The following is an 18,076-nucleotide window of genomic DNA, read 5'->3' on the forward strand; positions in this document are numbered from 1 at the left end:
TGTTTTCTTTTTAAATCAAAAAGAGCAGTAAAAGAATGTGAACTGAAAAGGTTTTCACTGCGTTAATAAGGGAAATTACATATGCAAGAGCCACAGGAAAAATTCAATTCATCAAAGCCAGGGCCACGCCCACAAAGAGGGCGCTGCTGTGAGGTGCTGTCGTCATGAATTTGGGTCACCCGGGAGCTTTGAACTGTGTTAGTAGGGCAACGCAATCAGCTAGCCAGGACCTGCAGACGTCACGGCGAAGTGACGTCACGAAGAAAGTTGAATGCAGAAGAGAATGGTGTCGAGTAATGCAATTAGATGGCAGGACTCCCACTCTCTCGCTCTCTGGAGAAGGAAACTGAACGCCACTACTCGATTCTCTTTTGCCAGCGGAAGAGCAGGATGCATTCCATACGCCCTGTTGCACACGCTTTGTATGTTGCGCATACGCCCCGTTCGCCAAGACAAGTTAGTTCAATCAACTTTGCTTTAATATTCATTTATTTATTACTTGGTTTCGTGTATATAGTTTGCCTCGGGGTTGGTTTCTTGTATTTGCTGTATGCGTTTCACTATATTTAATAATTGTTTTCTGTTTGCATTTGGTTTTTCGTTTCTCGTTAACGGCTTCCCTTATTGCTTATTCGAATTGTAGACAGTTACCAACTTTAATTGGGGCAATTGCAATTTCCGTTATTGTGTTCTTTTATTGTTTAATTTGCTAACAATGTTTGCTGTTTGCTTAAATTCATTTGGCTATAGATTCGGGGGCGGGGAGAGGGGAAAGGACAGGGCAGCAGCAGCGCTGGAAGCATCCATCCGATCTGATCTGATCTGTCCCGAACCGCTCAAACCACGAAAAAACCTATTACACATAAATACAGTCAGTCTCAATTGGCCTTTAACGAATGACATTCACAATGGCATTGGTCTAAAAACAATTTTTGATGTGCGTTTCCATTCTAACTACTACTCGTAACACAATTTACACGGCAAGCAAATCAACAGTTTCCTGGGACGTTGCATATATGTATATCCATATCCATATCCATCCAATTCGGGCTCAACTCGGGTTTTATTTCGCCTACGCCTGGGGTTCTACCTCAAATGTAATACTTATATCGCTATCCTTTGATTATTATTCATGTGGCTTGTGTATATATGGTTAAATACGTTTCCTCTGACTGTGATTGCTAAAAGACTCTTCAAATCTGTGTGAACTCCTTCGCTTGGTGTTTAATTCTAGTACGTGTATTGTTCGTTAACTTTCATTTGCTCTTAGATACTATGAAGCATTCTCTGTGACTTTGTTTTCGCTTGATTTTGTCTTCGTTTCGTTTTCTGATTCCGCATTGCCTAATTACATGCTACAAATACGATTTATGTTAACCCAATGTTGCAGGACTGATGTCGTCGGTATATCCTTTTGGATCTTGATTTTGATTTTCACCTCCCTCAATCCTCTTCCATCCTCCGCCGGCAGACTTTACCTGAGGCTGCCCAGGATAGGCAGTCAGATGTCTCCGTTGGCATTTGGATTCCTACTCGGATTGGCATTAGCCTCATTGGCGGCTACTTCGGCAGCGGAGGATCCTCCGTTGATTCCATTGGCCGCGGAGCAAGTCGAAGTAGCCTCACCCACCGTAATCGTTATCGTCGTGTTCTGATTGTCGCACTGCACCACCTCGATGGTGCGGGTGTTGCTGGCCGTGGTGGTGCTCATCTGTCCGCTCTCCGCCTCGTTCAACTGGCGTCCGATCTCCCGGTCGATGGCCTCCGCATCCTCGGGATAGCGTTCCGAGCAGAAAATGGCTCCGGCCTTCAGGAGCTTCAACAAATTCAAACGATCCTCGGCATTGCGCTTTGCACAGAGCGGCCTATTAAGGGAAAAAACATAATTATTATTGGGGATATAAGAAATAAATAAATAAATTATGATAATCAAAAAGTAGTTTTAATTCCTATAATTTTGATAACAAGTAATTTATAGATAATAGATGCAATAAATATATGGACCCATTTCATAAATATCGCTTTTTTCTCATTTTTATCTTGAACAATAATCTAACTTTTTTTTCTTAGCAATCTACAAATAACAAATTTTGTAATTACTTCTTATAATTTATAAAATTTGGATTTTTTAGATGGTTCAAGATGATCAATAGAATATTATCCATCTTTATATTTAAAACACACAGACCAAGTTGAACGTTTATTAAACTCACCTTCCCGCATCCTTGAGCTGCTCCATAAACTCTTTGCCCGTAATGTCCACCAGCGAATTGGGATCCATGTTGGACAGTGAGTCCAAATCTGCGTCGTTCATCACGGACACGTTGCAGAGGTTGTTCTGCAGCTGACCCACCAACTGCCGGATACGAGCCGACTCCGAGTTGTTGGCATCGGTGGTGTCGCCCTCTCCGGCGGCAGGATCCCCGTTTCCGGTTCCGCCGTCGTTGCCATGTGGAGTGGTTATGGTCACGTAGTGCGTGGGCTATAAACAGAGTGGAGAGCAGCATTTAATTTAATCTCTCCTTCGGATTCGGTTTCATGGTCACGATGCTCTTTCACGGCATCCCAGGAATAATGCAATTAGTCATTAAGACAGAAAAAAGGAGGCACAAATTAAATTAATTATCCCATTTCACTTAAAAAAAAAAAGAAATTACAAATTTGAAAAATAAAATAATATTAATAATAAATAATAACGATGAAGTTTTAATAATTTACATCAATATAATTTATAACTTTTGTTTATTTTAGACAACCTTATTTATAGTTTTCTATAAAGTTAAAAAGTCTGGGACGAAAAAAAAACCAATAAGCCAATAAAACAAATGTTGTTAAATCTACTAGCCACTGAAAGCTAAACCATTGAAATGTGTAAACCATTTAGGTAATCTTTTTTCTCAGTGCTACTCACATCGATCCAGTGCTCGCCGGGGAAAACGGCCACCAGTTCCGTGTTCTCGTCGAGGGTGCGGAAGTACTCCTCGTCGTCGATCTCCGTGCCGTCGGAGTCCAGGTGGATGGTGGGCAGGTGGTCGGACTTCTCGAACTTCTCGGCCACCTTGCTGCGAATCTCCTCCAGACTGGAGGCGCAGACAGCCTTCTTAATGTTGCGTGTGACGTCCTTGACCTGGCCGTAAAAACGAGAGCCGTAAAGGAGAAAGGGAATAATAAACCATTACACGTTTACAATTACGGAAACAGAAGCAGTAACAGTTACACATGGCCCCGCTTATCAAATGAATAATAAATTAATGTCAGAGGAGGAACAACTGTGTCTCTTATAAAATATTCACAACGTCGGCACCCAAAATAAAAACAGAAAAATGCTGAGATGGGAAAAGTTATAAATTTACTTCAGGCTGAACCCTTTTTTTTTTGAGCAAGCAACGTGAGCTGAATGGCGAAAAGAAACTAACGAAACTTGCAGCCCCATTTCACTCAAGTTCCCTTCATTTGCACTTCATTATTTAGACTTTTTCGGCTTTCAATTATACATTTGCATTGCTATAGTTTTTTAATTAAGCACTCTTTATAAATTCAATTGAGAAAAAGCCAAAGAAAACAATACTATTTGCAAAATAAATAATAAACAACTACGTTTCGAGGCAGATTGTTTTCCATTCCCCACAAAAATCACAATGAATAATTGAGTCGAATATTTGCGCCCACGTCATGTCCTGCTGTCAAATGTCCATTTGCTCTAATTGTGATTTATGGACTGTTTTATATTTCCCCTGTAGAGATGTCACCTTGAAGCAGAACCCGCAATTCAACTTTGTCAATATTTCAGATGCGAGTTTAGAGATCTGTGTGCACTTTTCTATCTCAAGAATTTGAACGCAGTTTGACATGCACTCGTCCGACTGCGGCGCAAATATTTGTCGTTTATTCCCCCAGCCCCCGATTCCTTGCCATATATCCTTTCCTTTCCTTGCCTTTTTTTTTTTTGTGTGACAAGTTATGCCCGTCAGCATTTTGCGCTGCTTGCTCCTGCGCGAATGCCATAAGTGAGTGCTGTGCTATGTGTGCAAGGACGAAGTCTTTGCCAGGCTCTATTAAACTTGCATGCGATGTTAAATGATGCCTCAGCACTAAGGTTAAACGAAACATAAATTAGACCTGGCCAAAGGGGCAGGCAGCCAGCTAGGAGCCAGGAGCCAGGAGATGGATGCTAAAGGAGCGACCGGCACGACTGCATTCCTCCCAGAATTTATAGCCCCGAAACGCCTGGCACCGTGCAACTCCTTGAGGCCCTTATAAATAATTGAATGCGCCGTGACTAAATGAAATTGTACTCAAGTTTGCATTTCGAACATTTTATTTAACTTATTCCTAGCTGCTCTTTCAGGCCATTTTCTCCAGACAACTCAGGCGTCGTCATTAAATTATCTTATAAATGCTTAAAGCCAGCAAACTTTTGTGCTTCGCCAGCGCCAAATATTAATCATATCATGCCGGTTGGGGGGGGTGGTGGAAAAACTTTGTAACAATGAAAACTTCGGCGAACTACTAAAGCATCAGACAAGTGGGAGACGCGGTAGCATCAAAAACAAAAGCATAGTTTTTGTTCGGAAACTTGTCAAAAGTTCTAGTTGATCGCATTAGTAGATTTTCTCAAGCAGCGCTGTCCATTTTGCTGTCGGGTTGCAATTCAATTAGCAGTTTATTTTATTACCCTCATAACAATACCGCTAAAAAGCAAGATTTTCAGAAAATAAACTTAGCTCAAAAGTTTTTCAACACAATACAAAACATGCTAGATGATTAGTCCAGGCAATTCTGCATTGGCAGAAGAGGTCTTGAGTTTTATTAATGAGCAACACACATAAAATTATATCTTCAACAAACCAACTTTCTCTAGATTAACTGATTTGTAATACCCACAAAAACTTGATTAAGATATCATAAATTTCTCCACATATCCTTCTTTGCAGACATAAGGAAATCCAAGAAACAAAAACTAAACGTTGAAATGTCCTTTTTGTTACTTTTATATAGAAAATAGCCTCCCTTCGAAATATTTATCCCTAAACATGCAGTCTACTTTACATGCAACATTAATTGAATCATTCAAATTAGTTGTAAGCCCCTGCTTTTGGGAGTGTTTGTGAATGAACAACTGTATGTTAAACCGATTTGAACAGATTGGAAAAACAGCTGCAAGCTGATAGCTTTTAAATCACGACCAACTCGAGCTGCTCAGCCTTCAGGACCCCAGGGTCCTGGCCAACACTCACGTGCAACGACCTCCGTCGTCTGGCTCACTTCAGAATCAGCCGAAGGATACGTGCCAGGGATTCTATTCATCTGCATCTTAGACCAAGCAGGATACACAAGTCGCAGGACTTTTAAATATTTGATGGGCGTAGGCCGCCGATTTTCGGGTCGCAGGGGAAATTAGGCGACAACTTTAAATTGCTTTTCAACTATGCCCTGGCATTATGTAAATTGTTTAATAAATTATTAACAAAACGCTTGGCGGGGCGTGGGCGTTTGCGTGGGCGTGGCTTCTGGCTAATTACAGCGACATGTCGGGATGAAAAGTTTCCGCTTTTAATGGCATTATCATGGCTGCCGAGGTATTTGACAGCTTTTAAGCCGATTTGTGTTCGGTGGTTTTTGAATTAATTATTTTAATAAGCAGAGACATTTTAATGGAAATTCCAGGCATTTGCTAAGCAAAGTTGAGAAATATATTTTACAAAAGTTGTTTTTCGTTATCCACAGACAATTTTAATAGGTTTGTGGTTTTTTGGTTTCTTTTGAGTTGTGAACTGCATGATGCCTAAGTTTGTACTTGTTGTGGTTCTTAGCAACCATGAGCACATTTTTAAAATCCTGTGAATCCTTTAAACAGCTTTCTGTTGTTTAAGCGGCAGATAAACAAATTAGTCGGGGAACAAAGGCCCAGCAGACAAGTAAAACAAATGCCAAAAGCAAACAATTCCCAATACTCGAATGAACATCAAAAACAAAGTAGACAAATACAAATACAAATAAAAATACAAAGAAAAAAAGACAAAGTAAAATAAAATACAAAGAAAGTATGTGATTTTGCAAAGTAAAATTTAAGGAAGTAATGGCCTTTTACTGAGCTTTTGCCACTCTCTTTATATCGAGCTTTTGGCCCTCTTAAACAAATTTCTCTTTGCTTACACTCAGAGCAACTTGAAGTTCAACCCAGTTTCCATTAAGAAAAAAAAAGAACGCAGCACGCGGCCAACAACAACAAAAGCGAAAACAACAACGCCCAAAAAGGGCATGGCAGGAAAATAATGCATGCTTCAAATGCCTTTGTTTGCATGGTGGCTTTTATGATATTTTAATCATAACATAAACTCACTTTGAATGGCTTTTTGGAGTCGCCTAAATTCGCTGCACTCTCCATGGCTTTGTTTGTTTCAACTAAATTATTAATACACTCTAGCTATGCACTTAAAATCCAGCCTTAATTGCTCAACATTTCATTATATTTTTGGTGTTTCCCTTGGTTTCAGATTGTTCTTTTTGTTTGCACTGTCTCACTTGCACATAGTATTTAAACAAACAAACTTGAAATTCCTGCACTTGAAATGGGAATTAAATATATTTTCTTGGCTCCGCAGTGGAGCTTTTGATGCGAAGAGCGCCGGTTTTGAAATGAGCGCGTGCTGCCATGGAGCACTTGCTTTTATAAGCTCCCCTTTATATTTTACCCCCATACTGTAAACCCACTGTTAACCTTATAGTAAAATGTTAAAAGTTCTCTTACCTGATAATATTCCATTTTTATTAAAAGCTGGATAGTATACTCCTTTAAACTATAGATTGTTATAAAAAAATGATATCCCATAAAACTGTAAACTTTAAATACAGCTTATATTTGAAGTTAACAGAAAAACCATGAATATTACAGCGTTTTTTTAAACAAAACTTTATTTTATTGATATGGAAACTTTTATGCCTTAAATTTTATTAAAATAATAAATGAATTTAAAACAAAAATTGAGTTTTTAAAAAATTCTAAGATTATTAAAATAATAATTTAGCAATAGCAACAGAGCTTACAAAAGAGCGAATGAACATAAAACAAGCGTTAAAAACAAGTCCTCTCTGCTGACTATGTTGCCAACATTTTCCTGTAGTCAAGGTTCTAGGAAATTCAAAGAGTTTGCTAGAACAATTCTGGCTGCAAAGTTTACTGGCCTTTAATGGAAAAATGTGAAAGTCTAAGCCCGGCAATAATCTCCATTTCAATCAAAAGGTGCATTAGATTTCAATTGGTTCATTGGGTCCGGGGGAATCTTATCAGCTCAATGATATCCGGTGTTGTCAATCCAGTGTCCTTTTCCCCTTTGGAACCCGCCCAAAAGAGCAGCTAGACTACGCTTAACTTTCTGCTCAAGTGGCCAACACCCATTTAAATCCATATACATCTATTGCTATGCACACATCAACGAACCGTCCAGATAAAGAAGAGCAAAAAGCAAACTTTTGACAAATGGCCAAAATACATGAAAGGAAAGCCAAAGCCGGAAAGTGGCCCCATATTGAGTTGAGCTGAGTTTATGCACTGGGAGAAGGTCTTTTTCAAAAAGTTTTATCCTCGCAATCATCAGAGCCTTTTAATCCTTGATTAAAAAATTATTTAAATGTTAAGGAGTGATTCAAACTTATTTAATTAGAGTTCCTCAATATATTTTATGACTATAATTCAATGCAAAACTCCTTTATACAAGACAATTCTTCCAGATTATACTCGGAATAAAATGTTAATAAAATTTAAGTTAGTGATATTAACGTCTAAATAATATAGTTTCTAGATGAGAATATTTATACAAGTACTTTTTAACAGAAAATATCCATTTAATATGAGTAAATTTCACCGTTTGCATTATTTTTTTCCATGCAGAACGGAACTGAATAGCCCGGAATAGAGGTGGGTATATAAGCGAGGGGGATCGGAGATGGGGGCAACCTTAAATTGTCATCATTGTGCGCGCCATCGGTTCCTCTGATGCTCCTTCTGCTTCTGGCAGTTTGCCCCGTTTGCTGTCATTGCACTGCATATAGTGACTAAGGATCCAGCGAAAGGAGCAGCAGGGGGAGGAGCTGGGACTATTTTAAGCACAGGTCACTTGAAAGGACGCACAAGGACATTGGCTCGTGTGGGTGGCTGTGTCGTAAACAGTTCGCAGGTCACGTGCATGCACCGCGGTGCATTGACCACGGAGACGTTGACACAGCGGCCGGAATCTGGGTTGAGGCTTCCCTCGAAGCCAGGTGACAGGTAATTGCTACTCGGGGCAGCAGGCAATAGGCAATGCCGAGGGAAGCCAATAAATCAACGCCTGACAATATTGTTCACCTGCCTTAACCCCATGTGTAACTAAGGAGCAGTTCCACAACATGTCGTTTAATTTGTGCTGCTTCGTAATGAATGGATTTTAACTAAGATTTAGGATAGGTCAGTATATCATAGGAATATGCATTACCATTGTCAAGTTAAATTTTTGAATTTAAGCCTATTTATCTCTCTTTAATAGTTTGTAGTTAACAAAAATTTAATCAAATGAAATAAGAGCTCAATTAATTTGATTTACACAATTAAACACAAGAGATTACAAGGGCCAAATTCATTAAACTTCTTTCTCAACAGCTTATTTGTGTTCATAAATCGTTTTTCCCGGCACAGACATTGTAAATTAGGCCTAAAGCTGTTGCCAAACAAAAAACAGACACAACTAATTATCCTGCGCGCCTTAAAAAAGGGATAACAGGAGCGATTTAACACGGCTAAGTCCTTTTTGTTACAGCTTAGAAGTCCTGTAAGGCCACAGAGCTCTGCTAAATAAAAGCTATGTCGTTAACAGGACCTCGTTAAAATTTAAGAGGGGCTTTCTACCGCTGACTTCGGTTGAACCTCTTCACTTTGACATTTGCTGCTTGGTCATGGTAACCTTATGAATATGTAGTAATTTACTCAATTGCGACGGGCTTCGTAGACTTTTTAGTGGATTGTCGTTGGAGCACAACTTAATGGTTGTACTAGTTGATGAACTGTTTTAAAATACATTTGAGCACTATAAAAACGTACAGGACATAATAACAAACATTTTATTCGGTTTCAGGCATTTCAATCTCATTAATAGTTCTCCAAAATCATTTTGGGCACCACATTCATGCTGGTTAGCTCCTGGAAGAGCAGTTTGCAGGCGTACGGCATGGATATCTTGGAGACATGGGCCGACGACTGGCAGAAATGACACCAAGAGCAGTAGGCCAACCTGCCGCAGGTCCGGCAAACATCCACCTCAAAGGCATCAGACGAGATCATCAGACGCTCCATGATCAGCATACTGGCTCCGTAGGAGATGAGACAATCCCGCTCCATTTCACCCAGACGCAGACCTCCCTCGCGACTCCTGCCCTGCGTTGGCTGCCGGGTGAGCACCGCCTTGGGTCCTCGGGCACGGGCGTGCATCTTGTCCTGCACCATGTGCTTCAGCTTCTGGTAGTACACGGGTCCCGAGTAGATGTAAGCCTCCAAAGGCGATCCGGTAATGCCCGAGTAAAAGAAGTCCTTGCCCACGTAGTTGAAACCATGACGCTCCAGCTCCGCCTGGATGTCCTCCACCTTGGAGCCTCCAAAAGCAGTTCCATAGTGGAACTTGCCCTCCAAGAGACCAGCCTTTCCGCCGAGCAGCTCCAGAGTTTTGCCCACCGTCATACGAGAGGGGAAACCATGGGGGTTCATAATCATGTCCGGGCAGATGCCATAGTCATTAAAGGGCATGTCCTCTTGCTCAACAATCAACCCGGTCACACCTTTTTGGCCGTGCCGCGAGCTGAACTTGTCCCCGATCTCGGGAATACGCGTCTGGCGCAGCAGGATCTTGATAAGGAAGTCCTCCTCGGCATTGGCGGATACCATCACGCGTTCAATGTAACTGGGCTCCGGTCCTTTATAACTAATGGGAACTGCGGTGTAGGGAACCTGTGGGGATTGACCCTGCAGCGGATTCATCGAAGTCACCGCCGGCATCTCCTTGTTGATCATGATCTGTTTGTTCAGAACCTGCTCGCCAGGTGCCACAATTCCATCGGTGTCCAGGACGTCGTGCTTGAAAATCACCTTGTTGGTAAGCGCATCCTTTACTGGGCCCATGATTCTGTCGAAGGTCTGATTAGCATAACGCTTCACCGTGCACTTGGAGTTCTTGTAGACCAGGCAGCGTCCATAACCACGATCTATTGAAGCCTTGTTCAGGATCAGAGCATCCTCAATGTCGTAACCGGAGTAACTCATCACGGCCACCGTGGCATTCTGACCCGCCGGCAGTTTGTCAAAGTTGGTCAGCTCAATCGTCTTTGATTTGACCATAGGAGCGTGGGGATACACCAGGTTGTACATAAGCGAGTCGATACGGTTCTTCTGGTTGTACCCAATCATTCCCATCGCCTGTTTACCCATAGCACACTGGTATGTATTCCTGGGACTTTGGTTGTGATGAGGATAGGGCACCAAGCCCGCACAGACTCCTAGCAAAGTGAAGGGTTCGATTTCCAGGTGCGTAGTCCGTTCCTCGATTTGCTGTTCGTTCCAGGCGATAAAGGAATCGTTCTCCTCGTTCACATCTAGATACTCGATTAGTCCGTCCAGAAGAAAGTCGTCAAATTTGCGAATTCCCCGGTTGAGTTCGTCCAGGTGATGCTGCTTTACCAGCGGACGACGGTTCTCCACGATAACATAGGGGCGGCACAAACGACCGCCATCCGTGTGTATATAGATGCATCGCTGGGTGTAGGATGTGTGCACGGACACGTAGCTGCCCATTCGACCCTTTCTGCGCATGTATCGAAGGTTCCGCACCAGGTGCTTGTGATTCAGAGTGAGTCCCAGCACATTACCATTGATAAAGACCAGAAAGACATTCGGATTATTAATGGGATTGCCGCTCACTTCTCGAATGTCCTCCACGCCAGCATTAAAGGCCACAATCATCACCGGTCGCTCCTCCACTTCAGTGGTAATGTGCGTCATGAGGGCCAGATTTTTCACCAGACCACAGGCCTCACCTTCGGGCGTATCCGAGGGACACAGCATTCCCCACTGACTGGGCTGCAATGATCGCGGACCAGACACCTTTCTCGTTTTCTCAAACTGCGAGTTCACTCGGGTCATCATTCCCAGGGCGGATATATAACTCAGACGAGATAGCACCTGCGTTACTCCAGCTCTTTCCATCTTAAATCGCTTGATGGTCCAGTTTCCAGAACTAATGGCGGACTCCAATCCCGCAGTGATTTGCGCCGCCCTCATGTGCTTCACCACATCGAACTGCGCTGCCTTTACTTTGGGTATATTCTTGTCTGCAATGGTCTTCAGCTCCCAGTTCATGCGCTTGAACAGATCCTCGAACATCATGGAGAGCAAAGAACCAGCCAGCTCCAAGCGTTTGTTGCCGTAGTAATCGCGATCGTCGAAGAGTGTTTTGTCCAGCTCAGCTGCCATGACACGACGAACCATCATGGACACATAGATGGCCTTCATTTGGAAGTTAAAGTTGTCCACAGGCACATGAGCCAGAATGGTGGTTAACAGCAGCTCGCGGGCCTCTTCCGAGGGCGTTTTCGTGGTGGCACTTTGAAAGCGCTTGACCACTAGTTTGGAGCCTGAAAAGAGGTAGTGTTAAAAGAAGAATTCTTGGAGTGGAGCATACAAACTTACCCATGTACTCCAAAGCTCTTTGCTGGGTGAAAACTTTAAGGTTAAAGGCATCGAGCAGGGAGGCACCAAACCTGTTCTGCGACTTGCTGTCTATGCCAATAAGCGACTGGATTTCCTGGTCGGAGACCACTCCTAGGGCCTTGAAGATCACCACAATAGGTATGTCGTCCGTCATAGAATTGTGCTTAAGATAGTACTTTCCATGCTTGCTCAGCACCAGTGTACGGGACTTCTTTTCATGCGTGGATGAGGTGACTTGGCACTGCACCACACCGTTGAAGTCCTCGGTCAGCATTTTGTTCCAGGACAGCTGCTCCTGGATGAGGATGACCTTCTCCTGGCCGCGGACCACAAAGTAGCCACCCGGATCCAGTGGACACTCATTCAGTTTAGACAGCTCAAACTCGGACTTTCCTGTGAGGGCACAATTGGAGCAGCGCAGCATGAGGGGCATCCTGCCGATGAGCAGGTTGTTCCGTTTGATCCGCTGGGTGCCCCGCGTATACTCGATGTCCACGGTGATGGGGGCAGAGTATGTGGTATCCCTCAGGCGGCATTCGTGCGGCGTAGTCGCCTTTGTGATGTTGAAACCATCGTCGATGTCCGGCTTGCCCACCCGCACGTCCAGGTACTTCAGGTAGAACAGCGGATCCGCTCCACTCGTAACCAGCTCGTTGGCCTTTACAATCTTCTTGATGTCCACGTTGATGAAGTGGTTGAAGGAATCGATGTGCTGCTTCACCAATCCTTTCACCTGCAGGAATGCCGGCACAAGTTTCCACTTCTCCGCCAACGGCTTGATGGGCATCGACCAGTCCTTGCTATCGCCGGGCTCCCAGGCTGTGGCCTCCACATTGTGATCGCCCATCTTCAGCTCCACCATTCCGCTTAATTAATAATTTAATTTAATATTAAGCGAATCCAAACAAAACAGCGTGCACTTTGGTTCAGTGTTGGTAAGGGGATTTAAAATTAATAGTGCTGACAGTGTAGCTTTTATTACCGCCAAATCTGTCGGTTTTCTAATAGCTTTATTGCGGGAATATTTAAAATATGTATCTTTACCCTTGCTATTTTAATTAATTCCATTGATAAATTTAAGTTTACTTATTCTCCCAAACGAATTTATGCGTTCAACGAGTTCGACCTTTTTTACGATTGGCTGAAATTTAAAAGGATGGATTTGTTCACGTACTTTACAATTTAAGCACAGAATGATTGTTTGCAAATATACAAAACCAAAGAATTGGCAATTGATGGCTGTTTGAATATTTGTTTCTATTAAAACTCTGTAATATCGTCAGCTAATTTGGGTTTTATTCCAACTTAAATCATCAAAAATTAGAAAGGAGATAAAGCACATTTGTTTTTTATTTTCAAATAAAAAATGCCATCGTATGATCAAAGTGTAATCGTTGCACAGAGTCTAGACCTTCTTCACAATCTGTACGACATCCTCGTCGTTGAGAACATGTTCAATGCCCACTTTCTGCGGCTGATGCTTCACGGACGAGCCCCAAACCAGCGCACTAAAACGAGATAAAAATGTCAAAAATTATGTAAAGATCTGGATAAGCTCAACTCACTATTTAAACTCCTTGGCAATGGAGCGATGTAGCTTGTTGCAAAAGTCCTCAATGCTGGTGCGCTCGTTGTGAAGCACCACGGGTGAATTGTAGTCGGGCAACTGGCCCTTGGGCTTGGTGTAAATTCGCTGCAGTCGCAGGTATTCCCACATCAGCTCCAGCAGATCGTCAAAGTTCCAGTGGTGGTGCGCCGAAATGGGCACGCAGTGCGGGATCTTGTAGATGACGTCCAGCTCCTCGATGGAGATCTGATCGATCTTGTTCAGTAGATAGATGCAGGGTATATAAATGCGGTTTCCCTCGATCACATCGATCAGATCATCACTGGTCGCATCATATCGAAGGGTAATATCCGCATTGTGTATTTTGTACTCGGATAAAATGGTCTTCACCAGATCCGAATCCAATTCAGATTGGGGAACCATGCTGTTCAGGTTAATGCCGCCCTTGTCCTTCCGCTTGTAGTAGATATTTGGAGGTTTCTTGTTCAGCCGGATGCCAAAGCCCTCCAACTCATGCTCGAGCAGCTTTTTGTGACCCAGCGGTTTCAGGCAATCCAGCACCATGAAAATCAGGTTACAGGTGCGAGCAACGGCTATCACCTGACGACCACGACCCTTGCCATCCTTGGCGCCCTCAATGATTCCGGGCAGATCAAGCAACTGGATCTTTGCGCCCTTATACTTGATGCATCCCGGCACAGTGGTCAAAGTTGTGAACTCATAGGCCGCCACCTCGGAGTAAACGCCTGCCAAATTGGACAGTAAAGTGGATTTACCCACGGAGGGAAAGCCCACGAAACCCACTCGGGCATCTCCGGTCTTGGCCACCTCGAAACCAGCTGGAATAATCGATTTGTTACTGATTGAATAGAGATTGTGCTTAATATCTCACCTTCGCCGGTTCCGCCGCCACCTCCTTTCGGGGAAATCAGCTCGCGTCGCAGCTTGGCCAGTTTCGCTTTCAGCAGACCCAAATGCGCCGAGGTGGCCTTGTTCTTCTGGGTTCGGGCCATCTAAAAAACCGAGATTATCCAAGAATCCCGGGGAATCAAGAGGAGTCCAGGGGGAATCCGCGGGGGAATGGATACAAGACAGGTTAGTTTCTGTATAACCGACTGCTACTCTATGAACCCACTCACCTCCGACTCGATGGCCGAGATTTTCTCCAAAATTGTGCTCATGGCTGGCTGGCAGTTAAAGGCGGTCCACTAAAAACCCAAATTATCAACAAATATGCATGTAAAAATAAAAATATAAAACTCTCGCGTGGACAGCAGGCGACAGTGTGCAAAAGGAAAGAAAAGCTGGCCAGTGGTGACCAACACTGCATTTGCTTGGTGTATTTTAAATTCTTAGTATTTTATGGTATTATTTAAACGCAAGGATAGGGCCACTTCGATTGGAACAAAACCGTTACCGCTAAAATGCTTGCAAAAGGTAACAAAGATAAATTAAATATTTTAAATCATTGAATCATTTATTTCCCCCGCTCCAGGCAAACCTCGAACACCTTCGGTTAACAGCCATGCCAAATTCAAGAGTCAACTGGCCAACAATGTCTCGCAATTGAATCTGAGCTTTCCAACGGCCGCTCAACTTGTGCGTAAAAATAACAGCCAATTGCGCCAAACGAAATTAACTGTCTGCCAGAAGGACAATAAACTGAAGTACGAAGGTTTCGTCGAGGAAGTGCCCAGATTTCGGGCAAAGCAGGAATTTGTCTACGTTCCAACTCCAAAAGCACTGGAAAAGACCAGTTTCGTGGTCAACGCCAAAAAGGAGGAACCAAAAGGGTTGCCAGGTGATCCGATGTCTAAGCCAGGACGAAATTTAATTAGTTTGGTCGGACGCGTGGATTTCTGCCTTAAAACCCATAAAATGTATCCCGATATTAACGCCATTTGGAACGTTTACGGTGGGTTTATATTTGTCTAATTTTTAAACTTTTTATTTTGATTTTAAACAAACTTTGATAATATAAGGTTCGATTTTATAAGTAGTTTCTTCCTTTAAACCAATCTCTAATTCCCAATCTTGAAACAAGAAATTGTAAGTGTGGTTTACATGATTTTTTGAGTTATAAAATTGTTAATAAAAAAAGAACCAACTTTAAAGTTTCCATCGAAAATTTTTTAAGGTCTTATTCAATTTTGACAACATAATTAAAGTTGGTAAATTTAAGTATGATTTTACTTATTGTTGTCTTAGACATGATCTTCAAAAGTTAAAAGATTGTTCTGTTTTGAAATCGATCTTAAATTAAATTAAATTAAATTCTAGGAAAACTTCTCCGCATTATTGAGGGAAAACGGGGAGAGCATACTTTGCTGGTGCGAAACGAAAATTCTGGACCCATCCTTCAGGGAATCTACTATGATTTTGAAAGTGTTTTGAAATCTTGGAGCCCAGGCAAGTTGAAAAGATCTTTTATTCCAATGTTAAACCCCAATTCTGACCCATTTACAGGCTGTTTTGTTCATCTTGTGGGCCGATTCATTAACGAGAATCGTTTGCAAACGTTCAAGATCGCTCAGGTAAGCGATATCGACCGGCAGCAAGAATTTATGCGCATAGAAAATGTGACAAATTATATTCTGATGCAAAACAAGGTGCATAAGTAATTTATATTTTAGTAAGGTATTAGCATATACAGTTTTCTCGAGATTGTTAGGCCAGGCGATAATATTTTCTCTATAAGGTATAAATATGTTAACTTTAGCTTTTCTGGCCTAACCTGAAATCCACAGGGAAATGTTTCATTTTGTACTTTTATAGTTTTGATATTTTGAATAATTTATAGAGTGTAAGTAAGTAACTTATAATTAATGTACCAAGGAACTAAGTTATCTTCAAAGTGCCCTTTAACATTTCTCTTCAGGAGCATTGCACAGTTACGAGGACTACAATAAATACAAATTCCAAAGTGGCCGATTAAATTCTAATACTGTTGAGCTTATTTGACTAAGAGGAAGGAATTGGGGGGCTCCGTTTTACGAGTACAAATCGAAGTACATGAAGACCGTGACCAGAAATCCGCAGAACAGAGCACACAAATATCCCAAGTGCAGCGAGGCGGTCTTCTCCTCGCGGAAACTGCAAATTGAGAAAAGATAATATGAATAATAACTAATGAAAGGCCATTCCTCTGGAGCTTACCGCTTCTTGGAACGCGGCGTGAAGGGCGAGGGCGGATTTACGCCGGGCACTGCACTGTCCAAGTACACAATTCCGTACGCGAATGCGGCCACCAAAAGGCCACACAGCAGGGGGCTCAGCCTGGAGCCCAGTTGGTGACTGGTGGCCCACACCAGGGTATCGTTCCACCGACTCTGCACCTGGTGGCTCATCACCTGGATGGAGTCGCCGCTAATGTATGGCACTGCAAAGAGAACACACAGAGCTCGTTAGTATCTCAGTTTGAGGGTCGTTCTATTGATTTCCGTGTTATCAGTCTTGGCCCGATAAACACGTCAAAAAATAAGGTTTATAAAGAGGGTGGTTCGAAAGTACTTGCAGCAAATGCAAACCTTATTCAATAATATCAACAGAAATTTTAAATGATTCTGGAATAACCCTTACTGTTGAGAAAGGTCAATTTCAATGTTTGACCTTTCAATGTAATGGAAAACTGTTAAAGATTAATGAACCTTATTTCATTTATCTATGTTTTTTTCGAGCCACCCTAATGCAAACCCTACACCAAACTAACGGCTAGATTGCTGAATCGTCAGAATAATAAATTCGTTACTTTTACTGGGCTCTCTAGCGGTACCGCCTTACTTATATGTATTTATGTATGTGTCGCGTGACGAAAACCCTAGAGCTTAATACCGTTAAACCTAACAAAGACGATTGCTTAATCACCGTAGGGCAAACAATTAGCTAACTAATCACTCTCTGCTCAAAAGATGAAGCAACTAATCACTCCTTAGTCTGTTTTTTTTAAGGTGAATACGTATGCAAATGAGAAGGCTAAATGCGCAACAAACATTTTAACGTTCTCTATATAGACTTATTCGCTATTTGGGGGGTTATTGCAGGGGGAATACTGAATAAACACTGCCGCTATGAGATCACACGAACTTCAACTATTTATAAACGAAAAAATATAAACAAAACGAGTGAAGACGTCGTCACCGCCGACAATTGCAACCTTGAAAATTCCACCCCCGCGTATTGCAGGGGGTATTTGTATAAATAAATAGAAATCCTATAGAACAGCACCCACAATATAACCCACTTACTGGTTAAAATGACGCTTTTGTACCCAATAATGAGAATGCCAAAGAGAAGGGCCACTTTTTTGATCAACGGATCGAAGGCGGTCACCACGCCCACACGCCCCTTTTCTGAGGGCTCCGGTACGCCTACGTAATGCTGAAGTTTTGGATGATGAGAGGTTTTCGGCGTGGAGGTATATCTCGGTCCGTTCGGTTCCCCGATTATTTCGCTTCTGACTGCCGTCGAGAAAATCCCATTGGTTTTGTTATTTTTCTGATGTTGGCGAACCGTGACGTCACCGCCTATTGTTTTTGTTTCCACCTGCATTTTGTTGTTTTGCCGGTCAAACGATTGTTTTGAATAAGAGTTCTTTGTATAAACGGCCTCCCGGGAACACGATTCACTTTGTATTTACCACGACAATTGTTGCTTTAATTTACAATATTACAAAAACAAAAAATAATACGTCACACCCCCATACAAAAACATAGCAGAAAATGCAATTGGAACTAGTGGTGGGAAAGTATACATTTGTTGCACCATGAACTATCGAAGTC

The 18,076-nt window shown here is 42.4% G+C and overlaps 5 protein-coding genes across 5 annotated transcripts; 1 reads left to right on the forward strand and 4 right to left on the reverse strand.

The window, feature by feature from the left end:
* Nucleotides 1-471: 471 nt before the first annotated feature.
* Nucleotides 472-6,633, reverse strand: LOC108049265 (DNA fragmentation factor subunit alpha). Its single transcript, XM_017130393.1, has 4 exons — nt 6,344-6,633; nt 2,912-3,127; nt 2,214-2,482; nt 472-1,865 (listed from the first exon to the last, which is right to left on the reverse strand). The coding sequence occupies exons 1-4, from the start codon at nt 6,386-6,388 to the stop codon at nt 1,502-1,504; spliced, it is 894 nt and encodes a 297-aa protein (XP_016985882.1). The 5' UTR covers nt 6,389-6,633; the 3' UTR covers nt 472-1,501.
* A 2,440-nt stretch (nt 6,634-9,073) lies between these two features.
* On the reverse strand, nt 9,074-12,660 carry LOC108049246 (DNA-directed RNA polymerase III subunit RPC2). Its single transcript, XM_017130371.1, has 2 exons — nt 11,711-12,660; nt 9,074-11,655 (listed from the first exon to the last, which is right to left on the reverse strand). Exons 1-2 carry the CDS (start codon nt 12,591-12,593, stop codon nt 9,125-9,127), a joined length of 3,414 nt encoding a protein of 1,137 aa, XP_016985860.1. The 5' UTR covers nt 12,594-12,660; the 3' UTR covers nt 9,074-9,124.
* Nucleotides 12,661-13,007: 347 nt separating this feature from the next.
* On the reverse strand, nt 13,008-14,588 carry LOC108049202 (GTP-binding protein 128up). The gene is made up of 4 exons (XM_017130316.1): nt 14,438-14,588; nt 14,191-14,311; nt 13,297-14,137; nt 13,008-13,239 (listed from the first exon to the last, which is right to left on the reverse strand). Exons 1-4 carry the CDS (start codon nt 14,477-14,479, stop codon nt 13,137-13,139), a joined length of 1,107 nt encoding a protein of 368 aa, XP_016985805.1. The 5' UTR covers nt 14,480-14,588; the 3' UTR covers nt 13,008-13,136.
* Nucleotides 14,589-14,722: 134 nt separating this feature from the next.
* Nucleotides 14,723-15,935, forward strand: LOC108049198. Its single transcript, XM_017130312.2, has 4 exons — nt 14,723-14,735; nt 14,794-15,213; nt 15,579-15,707; nt 15,765-15,935. The coding sequence occupies exons 1-4, from the start codon at nt 14,723-14,725 to the stop codon at nt 15,917-15,919; spliced, it is 717 nt and encodes a 238-aa protein (XP_016985801.1). The 3' UTR covers nt 15,920-15,935.
* LOC108049273 lies at nt 15,886-18,021 on the reverse strand. Its single transcript, XM_017130400.1, has 3 exons — nt 17,543-18,021; nt 16,455-16,677; nt 15,886-16,391 (listed from the first exon to the last, which is right to left on the reverse strand). Exons 1-3 carry the CDS (start codon nt 17,844-17,846, stop codon nt 16,289-16,291), a joined length of 630 nt encoding a protein of 209 aa, XP_016985889.1. The 5' UTR covers nt 17,847-18,021; the 3' UTR covers nt 15,886-16,288.
* Nucleotides 18,022-18,076: the final 55 nt, after the last annotated feature.

This window comes from Drosophila rhopaloa, unplaced genomic scaffold, assembly GCF_018152115.1.
Source record: "Drosophila rhopaloa isolate 14029-0021.01 unplaced genomic scaffold, ASM1815211v1 contig_115, whole genome shotgun sequence".
In the NCBI taxonomy this organism is placed as follows: Eukaryota; Metazoa; Arthropoda; class Insecta; order Diptera; family Drosophilidae; genus Drosophila; species Drosophila rhopaloa.

Coding starts and splice junctions, on each gene's coding strand:
- LOC108049265 (XM_017130393.1), bottom strand. CDS start 6,388: ATGGAGAGTGCAGCGAATTTAGGCGACTCCAAAAAGCCATTCAAA. Junction 3,128..6,343: donor ACTCCAAAAAGCCATTCAAA/GTGAGTTTATGT, acceptor TTTTACGGCCAG/GTCAAGGACGTCACACGCAA. Junction 2,483..2,911: donor CCGGCGAGCACTGGATCGAT/GTGAGTAGCACT, acceptor CTCTGTTTATAG/CCCACGCACTACGTGACCAT.
- LOC108049246 (XM_017130371.1), bottom strand. CDS start 12,593: ATGGTGGAGCTGAAGATGGGCGATCACAATGTGGAGGCCACAGCCTGG. Junction 11,656..11,710: donor AAGAGCTTTGGAGTACATGG/GTAAGTTTGTAT, acceptor ACCTCTTTTCAG/GCTCCAAACTAGTGGTCAAG.
- LOC108049202 (XM_017130316.1), bottom strand. CDS start 14,479: ATGAGCACAATTTTGGAGAAAATCTCGGCCATCGAGTCGGAG. Junction 14,138..14,190: donor TGGCGGCGGAACCGGCGAAG/GTGAGATATTAA, acceptor CGATTATTCCAG/CTGGTTTCGAGGTGGCCAAG. Junction 13,240..13,296: donor ATTGCCAAGGAGTTTAAATA/GTGAGTTGAGCT, acceptor ATCTCGTTTTAG/TGCGCTGGTTTGGGGCTCGT.
- LOC108049198 (XM_017130312.2), top strand. Junction 15,214..15,578: donor CGCCATTTGGAACGTTTACG/GTGGGTTTATAT, acceptor ATTAAATTCTAG/GAAAACTTCTCCGCATTATT. Junction 15,708..15,764: donor TTTGAAATCTTGGAGCCCAG/GCAAGTTGAAAA, acceptor ACCCATTTACAG/GCTGTTTTGTTCATCTTGTG.
- LOC108049273 (XM_017130400.1), bottom strand. CDS start 17,846: ATGCAGGTGGAAACAAAAACAATAGGCGGTGACGTCACGGTTCGCCAA. Junction 16,678..17,542: donor CAAAAGCGTCATTTTAACCA/GTAAGTGGGTTA, acceptor TTCTCTTTGCAG/TGCCATACATTAGCGGCGAC. Junction 16,392..16,454: donor ACGCCGCGTTCCAAGAAGCG/GTAAGCTCCAGA, acceptor CTCAATTTGCAG/TTTCCGCGAGGAGAAGACCG.